Raw genomic sequence first — 17,355 nt, 5'->3', positions numbered from 1 at the left:
TGTGGGCGTAGCGAGTGTGTGATCGAGCGAGAGAGAGAGAGAGTGACAGTGGATGTGCTCAGAGCAGACAGGTGTTGGCGATTGGAGCAGAGAGGAAATTAGCAGTAAAGTTGTCAAGTAAGGGATAATGTACAGAGAGCCGGTCATTGTTGTGAAAGAATCCCCGCTTCCTGTCGGTGTGCAGCATCACCCTGTCGGAGATTCTTTCACAACAATGACCCGCTAGCTGTACATTATCCCGCTTATTACACGGCTACTTACTAAAGAAATCAATATTTGGACACAAAAACGATCCTCCGGAGTCCGACATCAGAGCTGCGCCCATAGCAACGGTCTGTTATACATAGCAACGGTCTGCTATAAAGAAATTACAGACCGCAGAACGCCGTGATTGACCAATCAGAATTGAGTATTCAACACAGCCGTGTAAGAAGTAGTAGTAAATGTACAGTTTAGGTTTCAGTTCACTTCCGCTGACTATCCCTGTGACAAATAAGTCACAATAAACACATTGACCATACGTGGTCCAGCCATATACTAGGTTTCAAACTAGGGCTGCAACAACCAGTCAATTAAAATCGATTATAAAAATATTTCACAACGAATTTCATCATTGATTAGTTGGGTCTGTGTTATGATGCACAAAACGTGTCTCCTACGGGGGCAGTAAGCCAGCCAATGCTGCGCCTTGTGTAGCTCACTTGATGAGTTACAGGAAATGACGCCGCCTCTTTCATCTCTGGAGTAAACATTTGAAAAGCGGAGGAGGCAGAGACTAATGCAGCAGAGAAAAGTGCAAAGGCAAACATACAATTTCAGATCCTAATTTCCTAATTTAAAAACAAACATAACAGACAGAAATACCTTCCATCTGTTTTCTCTCCGTTTTTGTGATGGATCAATGTAGCCGGGCCCCTGATGAAGCTACTTTAAAGCTAATGCTTGATAAAGCATGGAACCTGTAAACCAGGTACTGTATAATCAACTTGTTTTGCTCGGTGGTGGCCACTTTTGCAAAATGACTGAAGGCCAGGGCCCAGATACTAAACACATAACAGACATTTGGGGCTTAGCCTCTTAGACCTCTGGTGGGGGGTCCAGGGGATTCTCCCCTGTCACTTTTTCCAATTGTGAATCAATTTATTTTCATTTTGAATTAGAAAATGGTCGGCGGGCCACCCGGCATCCTCTCACGGGCCATACTTTGAGTTGAGTATCATTGCTGTAGACTCTCTGGCTTCCATGGAACAAAACTCAAAGCCACACTTCCACACTACCAGCCTGATATTCAGACTTTCACCACATTATTTATCCTGACATTATGTTCTAGTGGCTGACATAGCGGTGTCACTTTGGTGTCATTTACAGTTAACACAAAATGTCATGTTGGTCACAGAAATTGTTCTAATTTAAGAGTTGTTTTTTCTGTAAGTTGACTTATACCCAATCTCATCAATGCATCAAGCCATCTCTGTGGCCATATGATCTGTTGCTACATTTTTTGGTTTCGGCACAGGAAGACGACTTCCCCATTCTTAATCTTGCCTAAAAAGCTCTGATTTGCTCAGCGGTTTCTCCAAGTAAAAACTACTATAGAGCGCATACAGAGTGAAAGCCTTAAAGACTACATTATTATACAAACACAAGATAGAGATGCTTCTATGCATAAGTTGTAGATTAGACAAGCTTGTCAAGAATTGTTTTCACGGAGTGTTGGCATTCAAGAAAAAAAAAAACATTTTGCTAAAAGTCACATACAGAAAAAATAAATAAAACATGTAAAGACAGAGTTGGACACTCTCACACACACAGAAATCCTGATCGGAGCACCCATCATATTTTCTCTTTAATTACATTCATACATTCTCTTCTTGTTCTAAGCACTGTATTATAGTCGCCTGGTTTCACACCTTTGAATCTGATTCATCGATTCAAATAGGTCTAGTGTAGGACTGAAACGATTAGTCATTTAATCATGCTTGATACAAAATAAATCTGAAACAATTTTGATAACCAGTTAACCATTTTCAAGCAAAATTGCCAAATAGTTGCTTGTTCCAGCTTCTTAAATATGAGGATTTGCGTCTTATATCTCTTTTATATCACTGTAAGACGAATATCTGTGGGTTTTGGACTCTTGGTCAGACAACACAGGCAATTTGAATATGTCACTTTGGACTCTGGGAAACTGTGATTTTCACAATTCTCCTCACTGGTCAGTACACAGTCTGCATGTCTGCTATTACAGGCTTTGGTCCAACATCATACCTCTCTCCTAAATGGGTCCTGATACAATTTGATGCAAGAGGAGCCCAGCCACAAGTAGCCTTCGGGGCAGCACAACTACCTTTTACCATCATAAACATTTTGCCCCACCTCCACTCAAGTACTTTGCCCACAGTACATTAAAGTCAACCCCCATGACACCTGGCAGAAAATGCCTTTTACCCACTACAACCACCAGCACTCCTCACTCTCCGGGATCCTACGGCTTTGGGTCTCTATCTACATGAAAATCTCAATCAGCTGGCAGCCAGACCCCCGAGCATTAACATCAATTACCTGACCTTGATTTAGTGGAGGCCCTGCCTCGCTGAGCTACTTGCTCCATTACTTATCCCAGAACAGGGGAGCCTTTCCATCCCTCCATCCTATTTGTGATCTTGATGTCTTTATCTGATTCTCTCTTATCAGCCGTCGGTGATACAGAACACCACCTTTGGTAAAGGAGGCCCAGCAATGAATAATTGACAAGCTAGAGCCCATTAAGAGCATCAGCCTGAAGGGAAGTGGTCATGTGACGGGCGGAAAGGTTTTTTGTCACATCACATTTAAAGCCAAGAAGAGGGATGTGTGTGCATCACTTGTTCGGCAGTGTGGGTGCAAATGATTTTAGATTGATGACCGGAAACAAACCGATGGGATATTTATATCCCTGGATATTGTCTCCCTCATTTTATTGTGCTGTTGAGTATCTGCGTCTGACCTTCAGTCTTAGTGCCGCTCCAAACAGGAGGAACATTCAAGTCAAACACAGAATAGTGGTTTGGATAAGTGCAAGGTTTAACAAGCTGTGATCATTGTGAACATTGAGCCAACTGATGTCATGCCATGAGGCCAGTGTCTAGCTGAAGATGGTGCACTATGTAACCATCTCAATGTTTAGAAAGATAATGAGTGGATTGTGTAGTCGACCAAAGACTGGCCCAGACTAAAAGATTTTTCAAATCTTAACAGATTGTGAAAATGTGACAACGACATTCCTATAGTGTGTGGAGAGCAACGATTTGGCAAAAAACAGCACACCACACACTAACACATTCATTCATGAACAACAAGAGTCCCGACTCAAGAAAATGGAAATCTCGCAAAATCTCTCGCAATCAACGTGACTTTATTGTAAACAAGCATGGCGGACGACGGGCAGGTAGAATTAGTGATGTTAGTTTTTACTTTGTATTGAAAATTCATGAAGGATGGATGGATGAAGTCATGGAGAAACATTCTAAAGGCCCATCTTATTGCTACTTTATGCTTCAGGTTTAGCATTAGCTCATGCATTAGCCGCAGCCACCATGACGGCGGTGGTCGTCCTTCCTTCTTCAGTCAGCTTGGTTCCTCTATTGGCTATCGTTCTTTCCCACGTGATATCGTTTTATATTCATATAACGTTTGTCGTCCTTAAATACAAGGTGCAAATCCTTAGTATCGATACAATCGTTTTTTGCGCTTCAAAACGATTTTATATTGATACGCGTCTCCTGTGAAGGACAAGTTGCCGAGTACCTATCGATGTAGTTGGATCGTAGGAATATAAATTGATACACTGATGTAGTAGATGAATCATTACACCCCTAATTTCCAAAGTATGTCTACTTTGTGTATTCTCTTATGTGTTGCGTCATGTGTGTGTTGGTGTTGGATTGAGGAGATCCTTCGTTCTTTTGTCAATAACATTGCCTGCATCTAACCTGATGGTGAAGCTGAGCTGAGCTCGCTATACTCAGTCTTTGTCTTTATCAGTTTATGTTCCACGTCAACACTTAGCAGCCTCTTGGGTCTTGATGGAGTTACCTAAAGTGATTCCCTACCCATTTGTTGCAGAGTGGATATTTGGATCGTGGCCCGTCTCTCAGAAACCATCTCCACCATCCTCCTGAGATGACAAAACCAGCTCACTCTATTAATCATGCAGGAGACTATACCCGTACAGTGTAAAGATTCAATTGCAAAGTAAATGGATTAGAGGAAAGTGAATTGCCATATTGAGGTATAGAGTCAGACAGGAAACATAGGGATAGAGAGCTGGACTGCAGACAGTAAAAAGATGTGTGTGAGAAGAGAGAGAACAACCTCAAAAAACCCAGCAGCAGCCAGGGAGAGCAGAAGAAATGGCTTTTATTTCAGCAAGAATGAAATGTTCTTCATGAAATTTTAAAATTGTAATTCTGTGTGAATCTTTGTGTGAAGTGACCGGCCTCATACTTCTCTATTATAACTCACAATGTCAGCCTTGCATTGTATTTGGAGATGCTTTTATCAATTTATTGGATTTTTTTAAGGAACCTAACTACTAAATGCTAATCCATTAAGGAAGAGTAGGATTACCTTTCAGCATGCTTTACCTCAAGTCTTATAACAGTAACAGACACTGGTGAAGCTGTGTATTAGAATGTGTCACACTTTTTGACTTAAAAAATGACGTGGATAGTAGAAAAAGTGAGTAATATGTGTATTTTTTGAGCCCACTAATTGACTTTACTTTGACTATACTGCTGAGGAATCCCAGATCTGCACCAGGATAAATAGAAGCCACGCTGACACTGTTGTATACCCTAATACAGACTTCTGTTTAAAACTTAGTTTAGTCTTAATCTTTAACATGAACTGTAAACTGTGTGACTTTATACAGACATAACTGCCTTTCCACATTATGTCCAGTCCAGTTACGCTTCTACATAAAAACCTGTGGTGCTACGTTAGCACTTCTATGCTACACTAGCTACTGAAGGTATACTGAATGTATACACATGCTACTTTTGCTTTTTAATGATAGTAACAAGTGTATAAAGACCTGCCTGACTTTACAGGAACAGCGTTGTTCTTAATTTCATTGTCTTCAGGTGACGGTGGTTCACGTTTACACTGTGATCTGGAGGCTTTAGCTTCTCTCTTTATGCTGAATCAGTTTGACAGTCCTGATATATCCTTCAAACGCATATTGTAGACCCTTCTGTCTGCTCACTTTTTAATTTTTTTCCCAAAAATTAGACAATGTTTATTAGGGATGGCTTTATACCACTTTTTCATGTCCAATGCCAACACCGATACCAATTCAATAACCTCTTTTTCCCTCTCTTAAACAACACTTTTATATGATAACTTAAGTTACTTTGCAGATTCAGATTATTAATACAAATATAATCAACTAATAAATGCTGATGTATTATTCTAGATTAAATTACCCAGCAGTAGGGGTGTAACGATTTAGATCCTAAATAGGAATTCGAGCGAAAATGTCCTCTGATCTCGACCATCGAAACCAAAAGCAAGATCGACAATAACTATGTTTTCCTTCGCTCTGCATATTTGCGTGCGTATGATGGAAAATACAGCTGTACTCAAGAAATGTAACAACTTCGGACACCCCGGCCCAATTTAAGCCTTGTGTATAAAAAAGGAATTATATTTCCAGTGTAAAATACTGGATATAACTCAACACTCATTATACTTTTCTTTTCTCCGATATCCGACCCAGTGATTTTGGCCAGTATCAGGCCAATACCAATACTGAGTATTGGATCGGGGCATCCATTCAGGGAGTTAATGACAGTGTGGGCTGCATGCGGGGGGGGGCAGGACTAATCGAAGGGTCATTAAGTCTAACCGTGTTAAAATGGTCTGAGTACTTAACCATGTCACTATATATTGTGCATTACAGCTGAAACAATTACTGAATGAACAAAAAAATAATCTACAGTAAAAATGACAAAAAAAATCATTTCCAGCTTCTCAAATGGGAATATTTTCTGGTTTTCTTACTCTTCTGTTATAGTAAAGTGAATATCTCTGGGTTTTGGACTGCTGGTCAGACAAAACAAGCAACTTGAAGATGACACCTTGTGATTTTAGAATTTGTGTATTTTATTTTTTTTTACATTTTACTGACAAAATTATAAATCTAGAAAATAAGCGGCTGATTAATCGATAATGAAAGTTATTATTAGTTGCGGGCATACTGTGGATGCTTTATATTTTTTCCTTGTTACATGCAAGCGTGCAATGTTTTCAAAATTGTTTTTGGATTAATCCAGGAATTACCAAAGTTTCAAGTCAAGTCAACTTTCTTTATAAAGCCCAATATTACAAATCACAAATTTGCCTCAAGAGACTTTATAATGTGTACAGGATCCGACTCCCTCTGTCCTGAGACCCTCACTTCAGATGAGGAGAAAAAAAAACTTTAATGGGGAAAAAATGTTAGAAACGTCAGGAAGAGCAACAGAGGAGGGATCCCTCTCACTGGAAAGACAGATGTACAATAGATGTGCAGAAAAAACAACATAAAATTACAGCATAGACAATCTAAAAAACAAAAAGATACGTAGAATGCGAGCATACATGAAGAAAATGGATCCAGGAGGATGTCAAGCAGCTTCCAGATGGAGCCTGAGCTACACGACCTCCTCTCCACCTGGAAAGAGAACAGGCTACACACACACACACACACTCACACACACACACACACACACACACACACACACACACACACACACACACACACACAAGAAACAAAACTGAAACACACAGATAGGAGAATGACACAAGTTATTCATACAATACATATCTGTTGCAAACTGAAATAATTTGGAATAGCATGGAACCTAATTGTGGGGTAAAATAAAACTGAGACGGAGATACCATCATCCACTCATACCATGTCCCATCATGAGTTTTTATCTGTTTGCCGTACACTATGTAGCGTCTTAAGGTCTAAAAAGTGACGGGTGCTGCTAAAGTTGGTCATACATGTAACAATGTGTAACTTCTGCTTTTTATGGGTGTAATGTGTTCAGCAACTTTTATTGCCCCACAGTCTGTTCTGAAAATCTGAGAATCTATTTCAGAAGTCTGAATGCAGCTTTTTACCACCCAACATGACACCCATAATTCAATATGGTATTCAGAATCAGCTTTAATGGTCAAGTATGTGAACACGTACGAGGAATTTGACTTGTGAATGTACTTACATAGAAAAAGACATAACAACCAAGAGTAAGGACAACAGTGCTGGAAAAATAAGGATAACGAATAAACAGGAGGACTAATATCTACACAAGTATGTGGAAAAATAGGTGTCTATATAAATATATATAAAAAGTAGAGATTCCAATTCTCTTGGCCGAAGAACATTTTTTTTGAACAGTCTGATCTGCTGAGTCCAATTTTCTTTCCAAGAACTATAACTGATAGCGAGGCTCCAGACTAACTTGATTCACCACCGTCCCGAAAAATAATTGAAACCGCCCCGAAGTCAGTGTAAACCATCAAAAATTCTAAATATAATCCTTTTACTTTGTTATTGTCATCTATTGGAAATAAATTATTTTATTATAATTTGAATATTTGGTTTGATTAAAGAAAATTTGTTGCATTGCTAGTTTTAGTTAGTTAGTTTAATATATTTTAAGCTGCTCGAGCTAGTGTTATGAAGTTAAACAGGTCATAATTCTCTCTTTAATATCTATTTTATGATACTGTGAAAACATCTCCTTCAAACAACTGGATTTATTCAAGTTTCTCACCAAAAACTACATTTTACACGAATTAGACTCTACCTTTGCCCAAAACTAATTTTTACTGAGTAGCTTTACTGAGAGCATCTTAATGCAAGTCAATGCAACCTCCGTTAACGTTAGCTGATGGCTCCGTTAGAAGCAGGACTGTGCTAGGGAGAGACCATGCTGTCAACAGACGAGCATCATGGGAATGAATCACTTCATAATAAGTGTCTGATCTGAGTTAGTTGTTCCAGATGTGTTTAAGGATGTTCCTCTGCGGCTTATTTTGGACTTGTGGTTGTGACAAATTGCAGCTTTATTCCATCTTCACTCATGCTGAAGAACTTCCACACCGACGTGCCCTGTGGTTTGTTACGTTGCTTATTTTAAACGGTGTGGTCATCTACTGTACATCATCGTCATAGATCTGATATCAAATCGCTCCTGCTGGTCAGTGGTCGTAAATTTCGCTCATCCCAGAATACAGAAGATGCTGTCCAGCAGCTCGCTTGTTGAATATTTAATTTCAGACCATGAATAATTTACCTCGGTACGACATAATGGTGGATTCCTTTCAAAACCACCTATGGCTGATGGAGGGAAAGGACGAGTGGAGCATCACTTATCTTCACTCTATAAACAACACACACTTAATTTCACTATCAAAAGCCTGACTTTCTCTAAAAACTAGTAATTTGGGTTAATTTTTTCCAGTTTTTAAGTACTAATGCGTTGCCACTGTGAAGTACTCCAGATGTCATCTGTTGCAGGTTACTTTGACTGTGTAGCTTTTGTCTTAAAACATAATGACCTTTCATTTCCCCTTTTGACATAGTCAGTGAGATTAAACTGAATAACTGAGCTCAAGGAAATTATGTTCAGTCCATATGTTGAGTTTGAGACACACTGAGCATGGATGGTAAATTATATGAAACGTGATGTATGTTGGAAGAAGATTGAACTGATAGAGTGAAGGGTAATTTATTCAGCATATTTAACAGGGACCTGCTGAGAGAGGGAAGCCAGGAAACCATCTTTAATATTGTCTTCATGATCAAATTACAGCCAATTAGATGCCAGTGAACAGAACTGAGAGATGGACTGGTCTGTTGTAAATGGGGCCATTTGGGGGCAAGCTGAGCTAACGACGCTAATGCATCCAGGTCTCCCTCGAAAAAGAGATTTTAATCTCAAGGGACCTGGTTAAATTAAGGTTAAAAAAAAATAAAAAAATTCTGTGACATCACTGATTACAAATGCTGATGTCATGCAGTGAGGTTTGGTCACTAAGTAAGGGATAATGTACAGCAAGCCGGTCTTTGTTGTGAAATAAACCCCGACTTGAGTCTTGCATCACTCTGAAGGGGTGCAACACCAAACCTCAGCTCTGTATCAGGGTTTATTTCACAACAATGACCCGCTAGCTGTACATTATCCCGCTTATTACACGGCTGCTTACTGAAGAAATCAATAATTTGACACAAAAACGGTCCTCCAGAGTCCGACATCAGAGCTGCGCCCATAGCAACAGTCTGTTATACATAGCAACGGTCTGTTATGAAGAAATAACAGATCGTAGAACGCCGTGATTGACCAATCAGAATCGAGTATTCAACAAAGCCGCGTAATAAATGGCGTTACCGACGCTACTCTGACAACAGCTCTAGAAAGCGCCATTCACGTTTTCATGTCAGCCACCGTAGTTCTTCTACACGCTTGGCACACGGGAGAGGCTGCAATCTGCAACCTCACTGCTAGATGTTACTAAATCCTACTGTTCCTTTAAGTAATGCTAATTGCAGTGAATTCAAAATCATGGAGTGGGTCTGTAGGCAAGGCAAGTTTATTTATATAGCACATTTCATACACAAATGCAATTCAAAGTGCTTAAGATAAAAACGATATAACAGGATAATAAAAACAATCAAAAGGCAGTGAAGTGTAGCATTTGATCAAGTAAGAAAAGCGTCTGAGAGCAGTTTGGTCTTGAGTCCACATTTGAAAGTGGCTACTGTTGGTGCATCTTTGACCTCATCTGGAAGTTTGTTCCACAGTTGATTAGCGTAACAGCTAAAATCTGCCTCACCATGTTTCGTTCTGATGGTGGGTGCTGCTAGTAGATTTTTTCCCAGTGACCTTAGAGGTCAAGTAGGTGTGTACTGCTGAAACATATCTGAGAGGTAATTTGGACCTACCCCCTTTAGTGATTTGTAAACAAGCAGTAGTGTTTTAAAGTCAATTCTGTGACTTACTGGGAGCCAGTGTAGGGACTTAAGTACTGGAGTGATGTGATCAGTTCTTTTTGTTTTTGTAAGAACTAGCAGCCGCATTTTGCACCATCTGAAGCTGTTTGATGGTCTTTTTGCAGTAATCGACTCTGCTCGAGATAAAGGCATGGATAAGTGTAACTGTAACACTTGAGCCAGCAAGGGTTGGGCCATCCACCACTGAGCCCACTGAGTATGGTTAATGAAATAATGCATTTTATTAAGTACATCATTTAGAAAAGATGTCACCACTTGGTGCTAAATTGACCTCCTTGGGATTAAAACCTGGAATCTTTGGCATTGCAACCATATGCTTCAACAACCAAGAAAAACTGGTCAAGTGACCAGTTCAGATCAGAGCTGAACTCAACTTTTTTTCTGTCTTCTTCCTTCCTGTGTTACCAGGGTGGAGAGGTCCACAGACCAGGTCATCAAGCCCGTCAATGTGGAGGCCTTGTCCAAGTGGGTTGGGAAGATCCCAGCTGATGTCGTGAGGGATATGGCTGTCATCGCCCCCATGCTGTCCAGACTGGGCTACGACCCCCATGCCAACCCTCCCAACTATGGCCGGCCTGACCCCAAAGTCCTGGACAACACCAGAAGGGTGAGTACTGGCCTACTAGAGTGACGAGATTTATCCAAACTATGTTTAAGTCCGTCTTAAAGTTACTCTTTGGAATTATAAACCGCAAGAACTTTAGATCATCTATCTTTATGGAAGTCACAGTTTTGTAAAGGAATACGTCAACATTTCAGGAAATTTGTTTATTTGCTTTGACAAAGAGTTGGACTGGCCAAGAAATAGTCCGGCACATAACCACCTGCTGCTGGCTGTAGCCTCATATTTAGTGGATATATGAGAGTGCTATCAATCTGCTCATCGACTCTCACCAAGAAAGCGAGCAAGCATATGAACCAAAATGCCAAACTATTCCTTTAAACGGGCCGTACTGCTGTTATTTAGAATATTAGTCCATTCACTACAAATGGAACATACTTAATATACATATATATTCTCTAATGTATTGTGGTCTCCACAAAATGATATTTATGCTACACTGAAAACTGTGAAAACAGTTGAATAATAGCTTCGGTGGCTTACCCTGATGATGTCATAGTGATGTCATCAGCTTATCTCAGCTTGGGTTTGGAGACTACAAATAAATGTATATAACAGAAAGCTAATATTACAGTTACCACTTTACATCACATGACATCCATTAATCGGACACTTTTGTCCAAAGTGACTTACATTTTTTCTCATAACCATAGAGTTGGTTTCCATTGTCTTAAGACAATTTGACAGGTGGAAGATCCTGAGATTTAACCACCACCTTTACGATTAACGGCCGATCCGCTCTTAACATTGCGAGCACGAGCACGGTCTTCTTCGCTTCGGCAATGACGTCCTTCCCAGATGTCAAACCCCTTGGCTATTTTTGGAGCAGAATATGTTTTATTAAATCCTTTTCCTCAAGCTGAACTATCAGGTGACATGCTCTGCAGCTCCTCTCTGTGGGTTGCGTACTGTACTGTATGTCTGAGATAGAGGACACAGTTCTCTTTTATTTTTATCTCTCAAGGTCTGTGGAGGCTGAGGTTTTAAGGTCTTTCTGGTGCTTTGATGCCCAATTTCTCAATGTGTTGAACTGGGCAATAAAAGAGGTGCTAACATCAATAAGTCACAATTGTACTAATTTTGAGACGTCAGAACCATTAGGAAGAAGATGACTTCATATTGCACACTGTCACTGGAGATATGAGCTGGGGATTTAGGAAAAGAACGTTTGTAGTTTCCATTAGTTTGAAATTCCCTCCTTTTAGCTCTCCGCTGCTGGTAGACTGAAACTTTACTGTATTCTAGTCCTAGTTAGTGAGTACAGTCTGGACCTGCTCTATATGAAAAGCGTCTCAAGATAAATTCTGTTATGATTTAACACTATATACAAATATATTGAGTTGATTAGTTGAATAGTTAAATGGTGAACTGTCTCTTTAAGTGTTGTTTTACAGTTGTATTAGCAGCTTAGTGGTGATACAGACTGAAGAATGCCAGTTCATTGACTGTTTGCATGTTATCCCAGTTTGACCTCTCCCCTGTTTGACTGCTGTCCAAACATTTTTCTGGCTGATTTGTTGCTTCCAAGCACAAAGGCTGAAACTCTTTCCAGGTGTCTGGGTATTTTCCTAGAACATGATCATACTTACTCATATTTCCAAGAAATCCTGAGACATGAAAATGCAATTGTACCCGAGAGAACTGGGGGAAGTGCTACCAGACTCCTGGTTTCTAACCAGCGAATGTAAAAGTCTACCCTGAGCTGCTGTTGCATGTCTAAGTGACACTTATAGCTTCATGTTTGCTCTGCACAATTGAAGTGTCCCTACATTATATGGCCAAGTGGACGTGGTTTGGGCAAGGCCCCTTCGTTCCAATTAAGGAACATCTTAACACTACAATGATATTTTAGAGAATCTTGTGCTTCCAACTTTGGGAAAAACACCTTCCTGTTTAAAAATGACCTTATTTACAAAGCAAGGTCAGTAGTATAGTCTAACTGATACCGGATTTTTGAGGCCGATATTGAAGTTTGAGAGAGACTAATGCCACATTTCCACTGCATGGTACGGCACGGCTCAACTCAACTCGACTTACTCTTTTTTGGTTTTCCATTAGCAAAAGTTGTGGATAGTACCTGGCACCTTTTCTACCACCTCGGTCGAGGTTCCAGCCGAGCTGAGCCGTTCCTAGAAGGTGGAGTTAAAACACTGCAGATCACTTATTTGTCAGAGAGGATAGTCACTAGTGCGACAGGACATCTTGACAAACCCGCCATTTCAATAGCTAAGCTGGATAAGTGAAAACATTAACCTGCTGGTAGTGCCAGATGAAAGGTCAAGGGATCACCAAAATCAGGAGGATTTGGGGTGTTGGGTTTGTTTAGTTTTTCAGAGATCCTTTATTCATTTGTTTGAGAAAAAAACCCTGAACTGAACTGAATTTCTATCTTTTGTTGCTAATTGCTAAATCTCTAAAAAAGTGGTGCTTTTTTTTGTCATCAAAATATAACATTAGCATTTTAAATACATATTTAATGGTCTAATGGTCTGTCACCATGTTAGTGAATTTAAACTACTGCTTGCAATCTGAGGCTATATATAGAGTGTGCGCGTACAGCCTCCGCTGTTTTCTTACAGTCATTGAGCTATACCTGAGGAATAAAGTCTCATCATTTTCCTTTTTTTTTTACCCGTTGGGTATCGAGAATCGTGGAAATTCACTGGTAATGGTATCGACTACTAGATTTCTAGTATCGTGACATCCCTAGTTTATAGCAGCACATTTATGCCCGTAGTTGTGAAACAACTTGAGTTTAGTGTTTAGGTGTCCACATAAGATAAGATAAGATAAGATAAGATGAACCTTTATTAATCCCCAGAGGGAAATTCAGGTGTCAAAGCAGCAACATCAGCAAACAGAGTGAATCACAGGAGAGGTAAAGGTAAACAAAAATTATAAAGACAATAATAGAGACATAAAAGATACAGAGTGAATGGGTGAACATAGTGTGTACAGACGGTCAATAAATAAATGTAATATATACATATGTGCAGTCAGCAATAAAGTGGTAAATAGGATGTATAGTGTAAAGTGCGTCGGAGAGTGTAGAGTCCAAGATGGCTGTGGCTGAAGTTGCTCCTCATCTTGACTAGCTCATCATGGAGGGGGTGGGAGGGGTTATCCAGGATAGCGTCCAGCTTCCTCCTCATCCTACCCTCTGCCACCACCTCCAGATCGTCCAGTTCAGATCCAACCACAGAGCTAGCCTTCCTCACCAGCCTGTTCAGTCTGTTGGCATCCCTTGTGTTGGTGTTACCCCCCCAACATGCCACAGAAAAGAAGAGTACACTGGCTACTACAGACGGGTAAAACATCTGCAGCAGCTTCTTACACACATTAAAATACCTCAGCCTCCTCAGGAAGAACAGTTTGTTCTGTCCTTTCCTGTAGAGGGCCTCGGTGTTATCAGTCAAGTCCAGTTTACTGTTCATATGTACTCCCAGGAACTTGTAGGTGTCCACCACCTGGCAGGAGGGTGTTGAAGGCGCTGGAGAAGTCAAAGAACATGATTCTTACGGTGCTGTGCGGCCTCTCCAGGTGTGTGTAGGCTCTGTGGAGCATGTAGATGATGGCATCATCCACACCGATGTTTGCCTGCTATGCAAACTGCAGGGGGTCCAGGGAGTCGCTCACAAGGGGCTTGAGGTGCTGCAGAACCAGTCTCAGAGGGTTAGGGTTAGTGTGGCCACATAGTGTAAAATGCTTAATTGTCTCATCATTGATACGTGAATATTGTGACAATGTTAATGTCAAGCTGTGACTAGAATAAGAAGATGCAATAAGCAGTTGTTAGCCCCGCTTTCCATTTTCACGGTCTATTAACTCATATGCACTCACACATACAAATACACACAGCATGATAGAGACTGCACTAATGAGTAGGTCTGTGTTCTAGTTCAAGCTAGTATTACTCTGTGTTTGTGCCATACGTGTGTTTAGAAGGCCCTCTCTTAGCCTGCCATTCATCATGCAGCAGAGATGTTTCAGACAAGCATCCACACTATTTCCTGCCGCTCGCCATTCTAACAGGAAGTGTCCCACTGGCCACATAAAGCAGTGACTTGTACTGTACATCAGCACAATTACAACACCCAAGGGATGGAATCTGCACACTCAGTGAAACCTAAACATCCAAGGCAGACGGTTGACTGCATTTTAAATAAGAATAGGTATTCTTCATTTCATTCCTAATTGCTGGTGTATTTATAAAGTCGTACAGTAATGTGAGCTTGACTGATGTTCTCAAAGTGATGACTTTATACCAGATGTGGCTCAGTGGGTTGTGTGGTTTGATTTTCTCTTTGCGGAATAGTTGAGAACCTTTCCGATAGGGCTTGGTGGGTTTGTCTTTAACCCAGTTTAGAGTTTTAGCCAATATACTTTCCTGAAGTATTTGGATTGCTTTTCCATTTGTTTGAGGGGAACCGAAAGGCGGGGAGAGAGGACGCAAAGAGAGAATGAATTTGGTGCAATTCGTCATGTTGTCAAGACCGTTGTGACTCCAACGGAAAACATTCGGAGTGTAAGATGTGAGGGGAGATGGAACTTCTTGCTGTTTTCGTTGGAAAAATGGGTCTGACCACAAACAGATGGAAACTACAGACAAGGTGGCAGAGTGGCAGAATACCTCTTCAAATGCTCCTCGTAAGATTGATTTAACTTTAAAGTGGAAGTAACTAGTTCTTGTGTGGTTGATGGAGTTTACTGTTCACACTCACATTATAATATGTTGGCCTTTTAATTCAAAGCTACCAGTGTTATCATAACGTCCTCTGAACAACATGACTCAAGTATCGTATATTTTATCATCATTTATATTCAATATGTTGAATATTCAATATATTCATTGCAGTGTACTTAGATATAGAAGAAGAATAAAATCAATATTGGTGCATCCCATAACCAATGCATTCCAGGATCAAGCATGATATAGTTACTATTTTGATGCAATTTCTCACAAATTGAAGCGTCTTCATGCCTATTTTAGTTTATGACTTGTAACAGTTTTCTGGATACCTTGAAACAACTTCAGAATAATGTAGGGATGTCACGAGAACCGATACTTCGGTACCAAATCGATGCCAAAATTCTATTCGATTTATGCGACTATTCGTTCCATCTTAAAAAATATATATTTCCCTTGTATTAACCGTTGCAGGCGCTGCCTGGTAGTAGCGTTACTACCGGTAAAACGTGTGTGGCACGTTCAATTTGGCTCTTTTCTGTTAGCGCAGGTGTGTGTTTGTGTGTGTGTTTGTGTGTGTGTGTGTGTGTGTGTGTGTGTGCCGCTTCCACAAATCCCCGTGCTCACTCCGAAGGAGGAAGGAGAGTTGGGTACCCGGAGGCGCACGGCAGGTGACCAGATTGAGGCCGCCGCGCCGCACTTAATTTAAGGTTCTGAATGGCTGGCCAGGCCCGTTGGCACCGGACCACCCTCTCTGGGAAGACCCCACGCACCCTGACGTTGTGTTCGCGTGCCAGTGATTTTTGAATAGTATTTTTGCTTGGACTGCACATCCCTAGTGTGAACATGTTCCTTTTGGTGAAAGTCGGATTGTTGAACATTGAAAAGTGAAATATGGCGCTCACTCTGTCATTCTGAGGCACAAACATGAAAACGTGATATTTGCCATTGATGTTTTGTATATCTAAATTGTTCTAGATTTTCTTCCTAAGTAAAGTCTTCAGTTGATTTGCTTGAACGGTGACGAGGTTCAAGCCTCAACAGAAGTAGAATCACAGAAATAGGCTCGACTTTATTCTAGAAAGATGGGAAAAGTTGTTCTTATTGGTTTGACATTTCAGGAATATTCGTAGCCTAACTTAGCACCAAGACTGGAAGCGGGAGGAAATGCTTGCCAAACCCTGTCTAAAACATATCTTTCTAGCAACTCCAAAGCTGTCTTACATTACCATGCTAGAATGCTTATCTCCAATAAGTGCACCTGCGTTGTGTTTACAGAAGAGTGATAACCAGGCCAGATGCATAAGCAATGTGTGTGCACACATTATGCATACTCCAGACCATGCATAGACACCGTTTTCTAGAGCAAAAATATCTGCTCTACTATTGGTGGAAAACCTTGCCACCTTGGTGAAATCACAACTTTGCCATTCTAAGTATTAATATACAAACAGGTGATTAAGGATGTGCATAAATGTACTTGTACCCAGTGTCACGAATTAATGATTGAGATCAGAACTGAACCATTTGAAATGTGCGTACACAGATTTAGTTGTGAATCTACTTAGAGCTTTATGCATCAGGCCCCATGAATTTTGAGTTCGCAGAGACATTGCAGACAGCTGTTGTTGATCAGTAGCTCCATTGTGTTGAAGTCAACCGCTCCTAAAACCACAAAGTCTCATTGTAAGACGAGTACAAAGAAAAACATGTCTTTTAAAGGTGAGCCTACATACTGTATGTAACCAGTTTTCTATCAAGGCCGCCATATGTCAGTGTGCCTGTGAGATATCTAATCCTCAAGCTGTTCCATCCGTGTTACCACCATGTTGAGCATGTTAATGAGTTCAGATGTGCCTGTGGTCCTGTTTACATATTTTGGATGCAGTAAATATCCATGTGTGTGTGTGTGTATGTGCCCTGCTTCCTCCTCCGCCTCTGCTCTCTGAAATAGTTAACACTCTCCTCACCAGAGACTTACATGTCTTGATGACAACATGT

At 40.6% G+C, this 17,355-nt stretch overlaps 1 protein-coding gene across 2 annotated transcripts in view; it reads left to right on the top strand.

The window, feature by feature from the left end:
• Positions 1 to 17,355, top strand: part of tpst1 (tyrosylprotein sulfotransferase 1) — a 50,668-nt gene that overhangs the window by 23,649 nt on the left and 9,664 nt on the right. For both annotated transcript variants that reach the window (XM_074639988.1, XM_074639987.1), the window contains exon 3: positions 10,454 to 10,652. In XM_074639988.1, the coding sequence (XP_074496089.1) occupies positions 10,454 to 10,652 (199 nt within the window). The remainder of the gene's footprint in view (positions 1 to 10,453; positions 10,653 to 17,355) is intronic.

Source organism: Sebastes fasciatus, chromosome 7 (genome assembly GCF_043250625.1).
Source record: "Sebastes fasciatus isolate fSebFas1 chromosome 7, fSebFas1.pri, whole genome shotgun sequence".
Taxonomy (NCBI): Eukaryota; Metazoa; Chordata; class Actinopteri; order Perciformes; family Sebastidae; genus Sebastes; species Sebastes fasciatus.
Note: the sequence above shows the minus strand (reverse complement) of the source record. Positions and strands in the feature narration are given on the sequence as shown.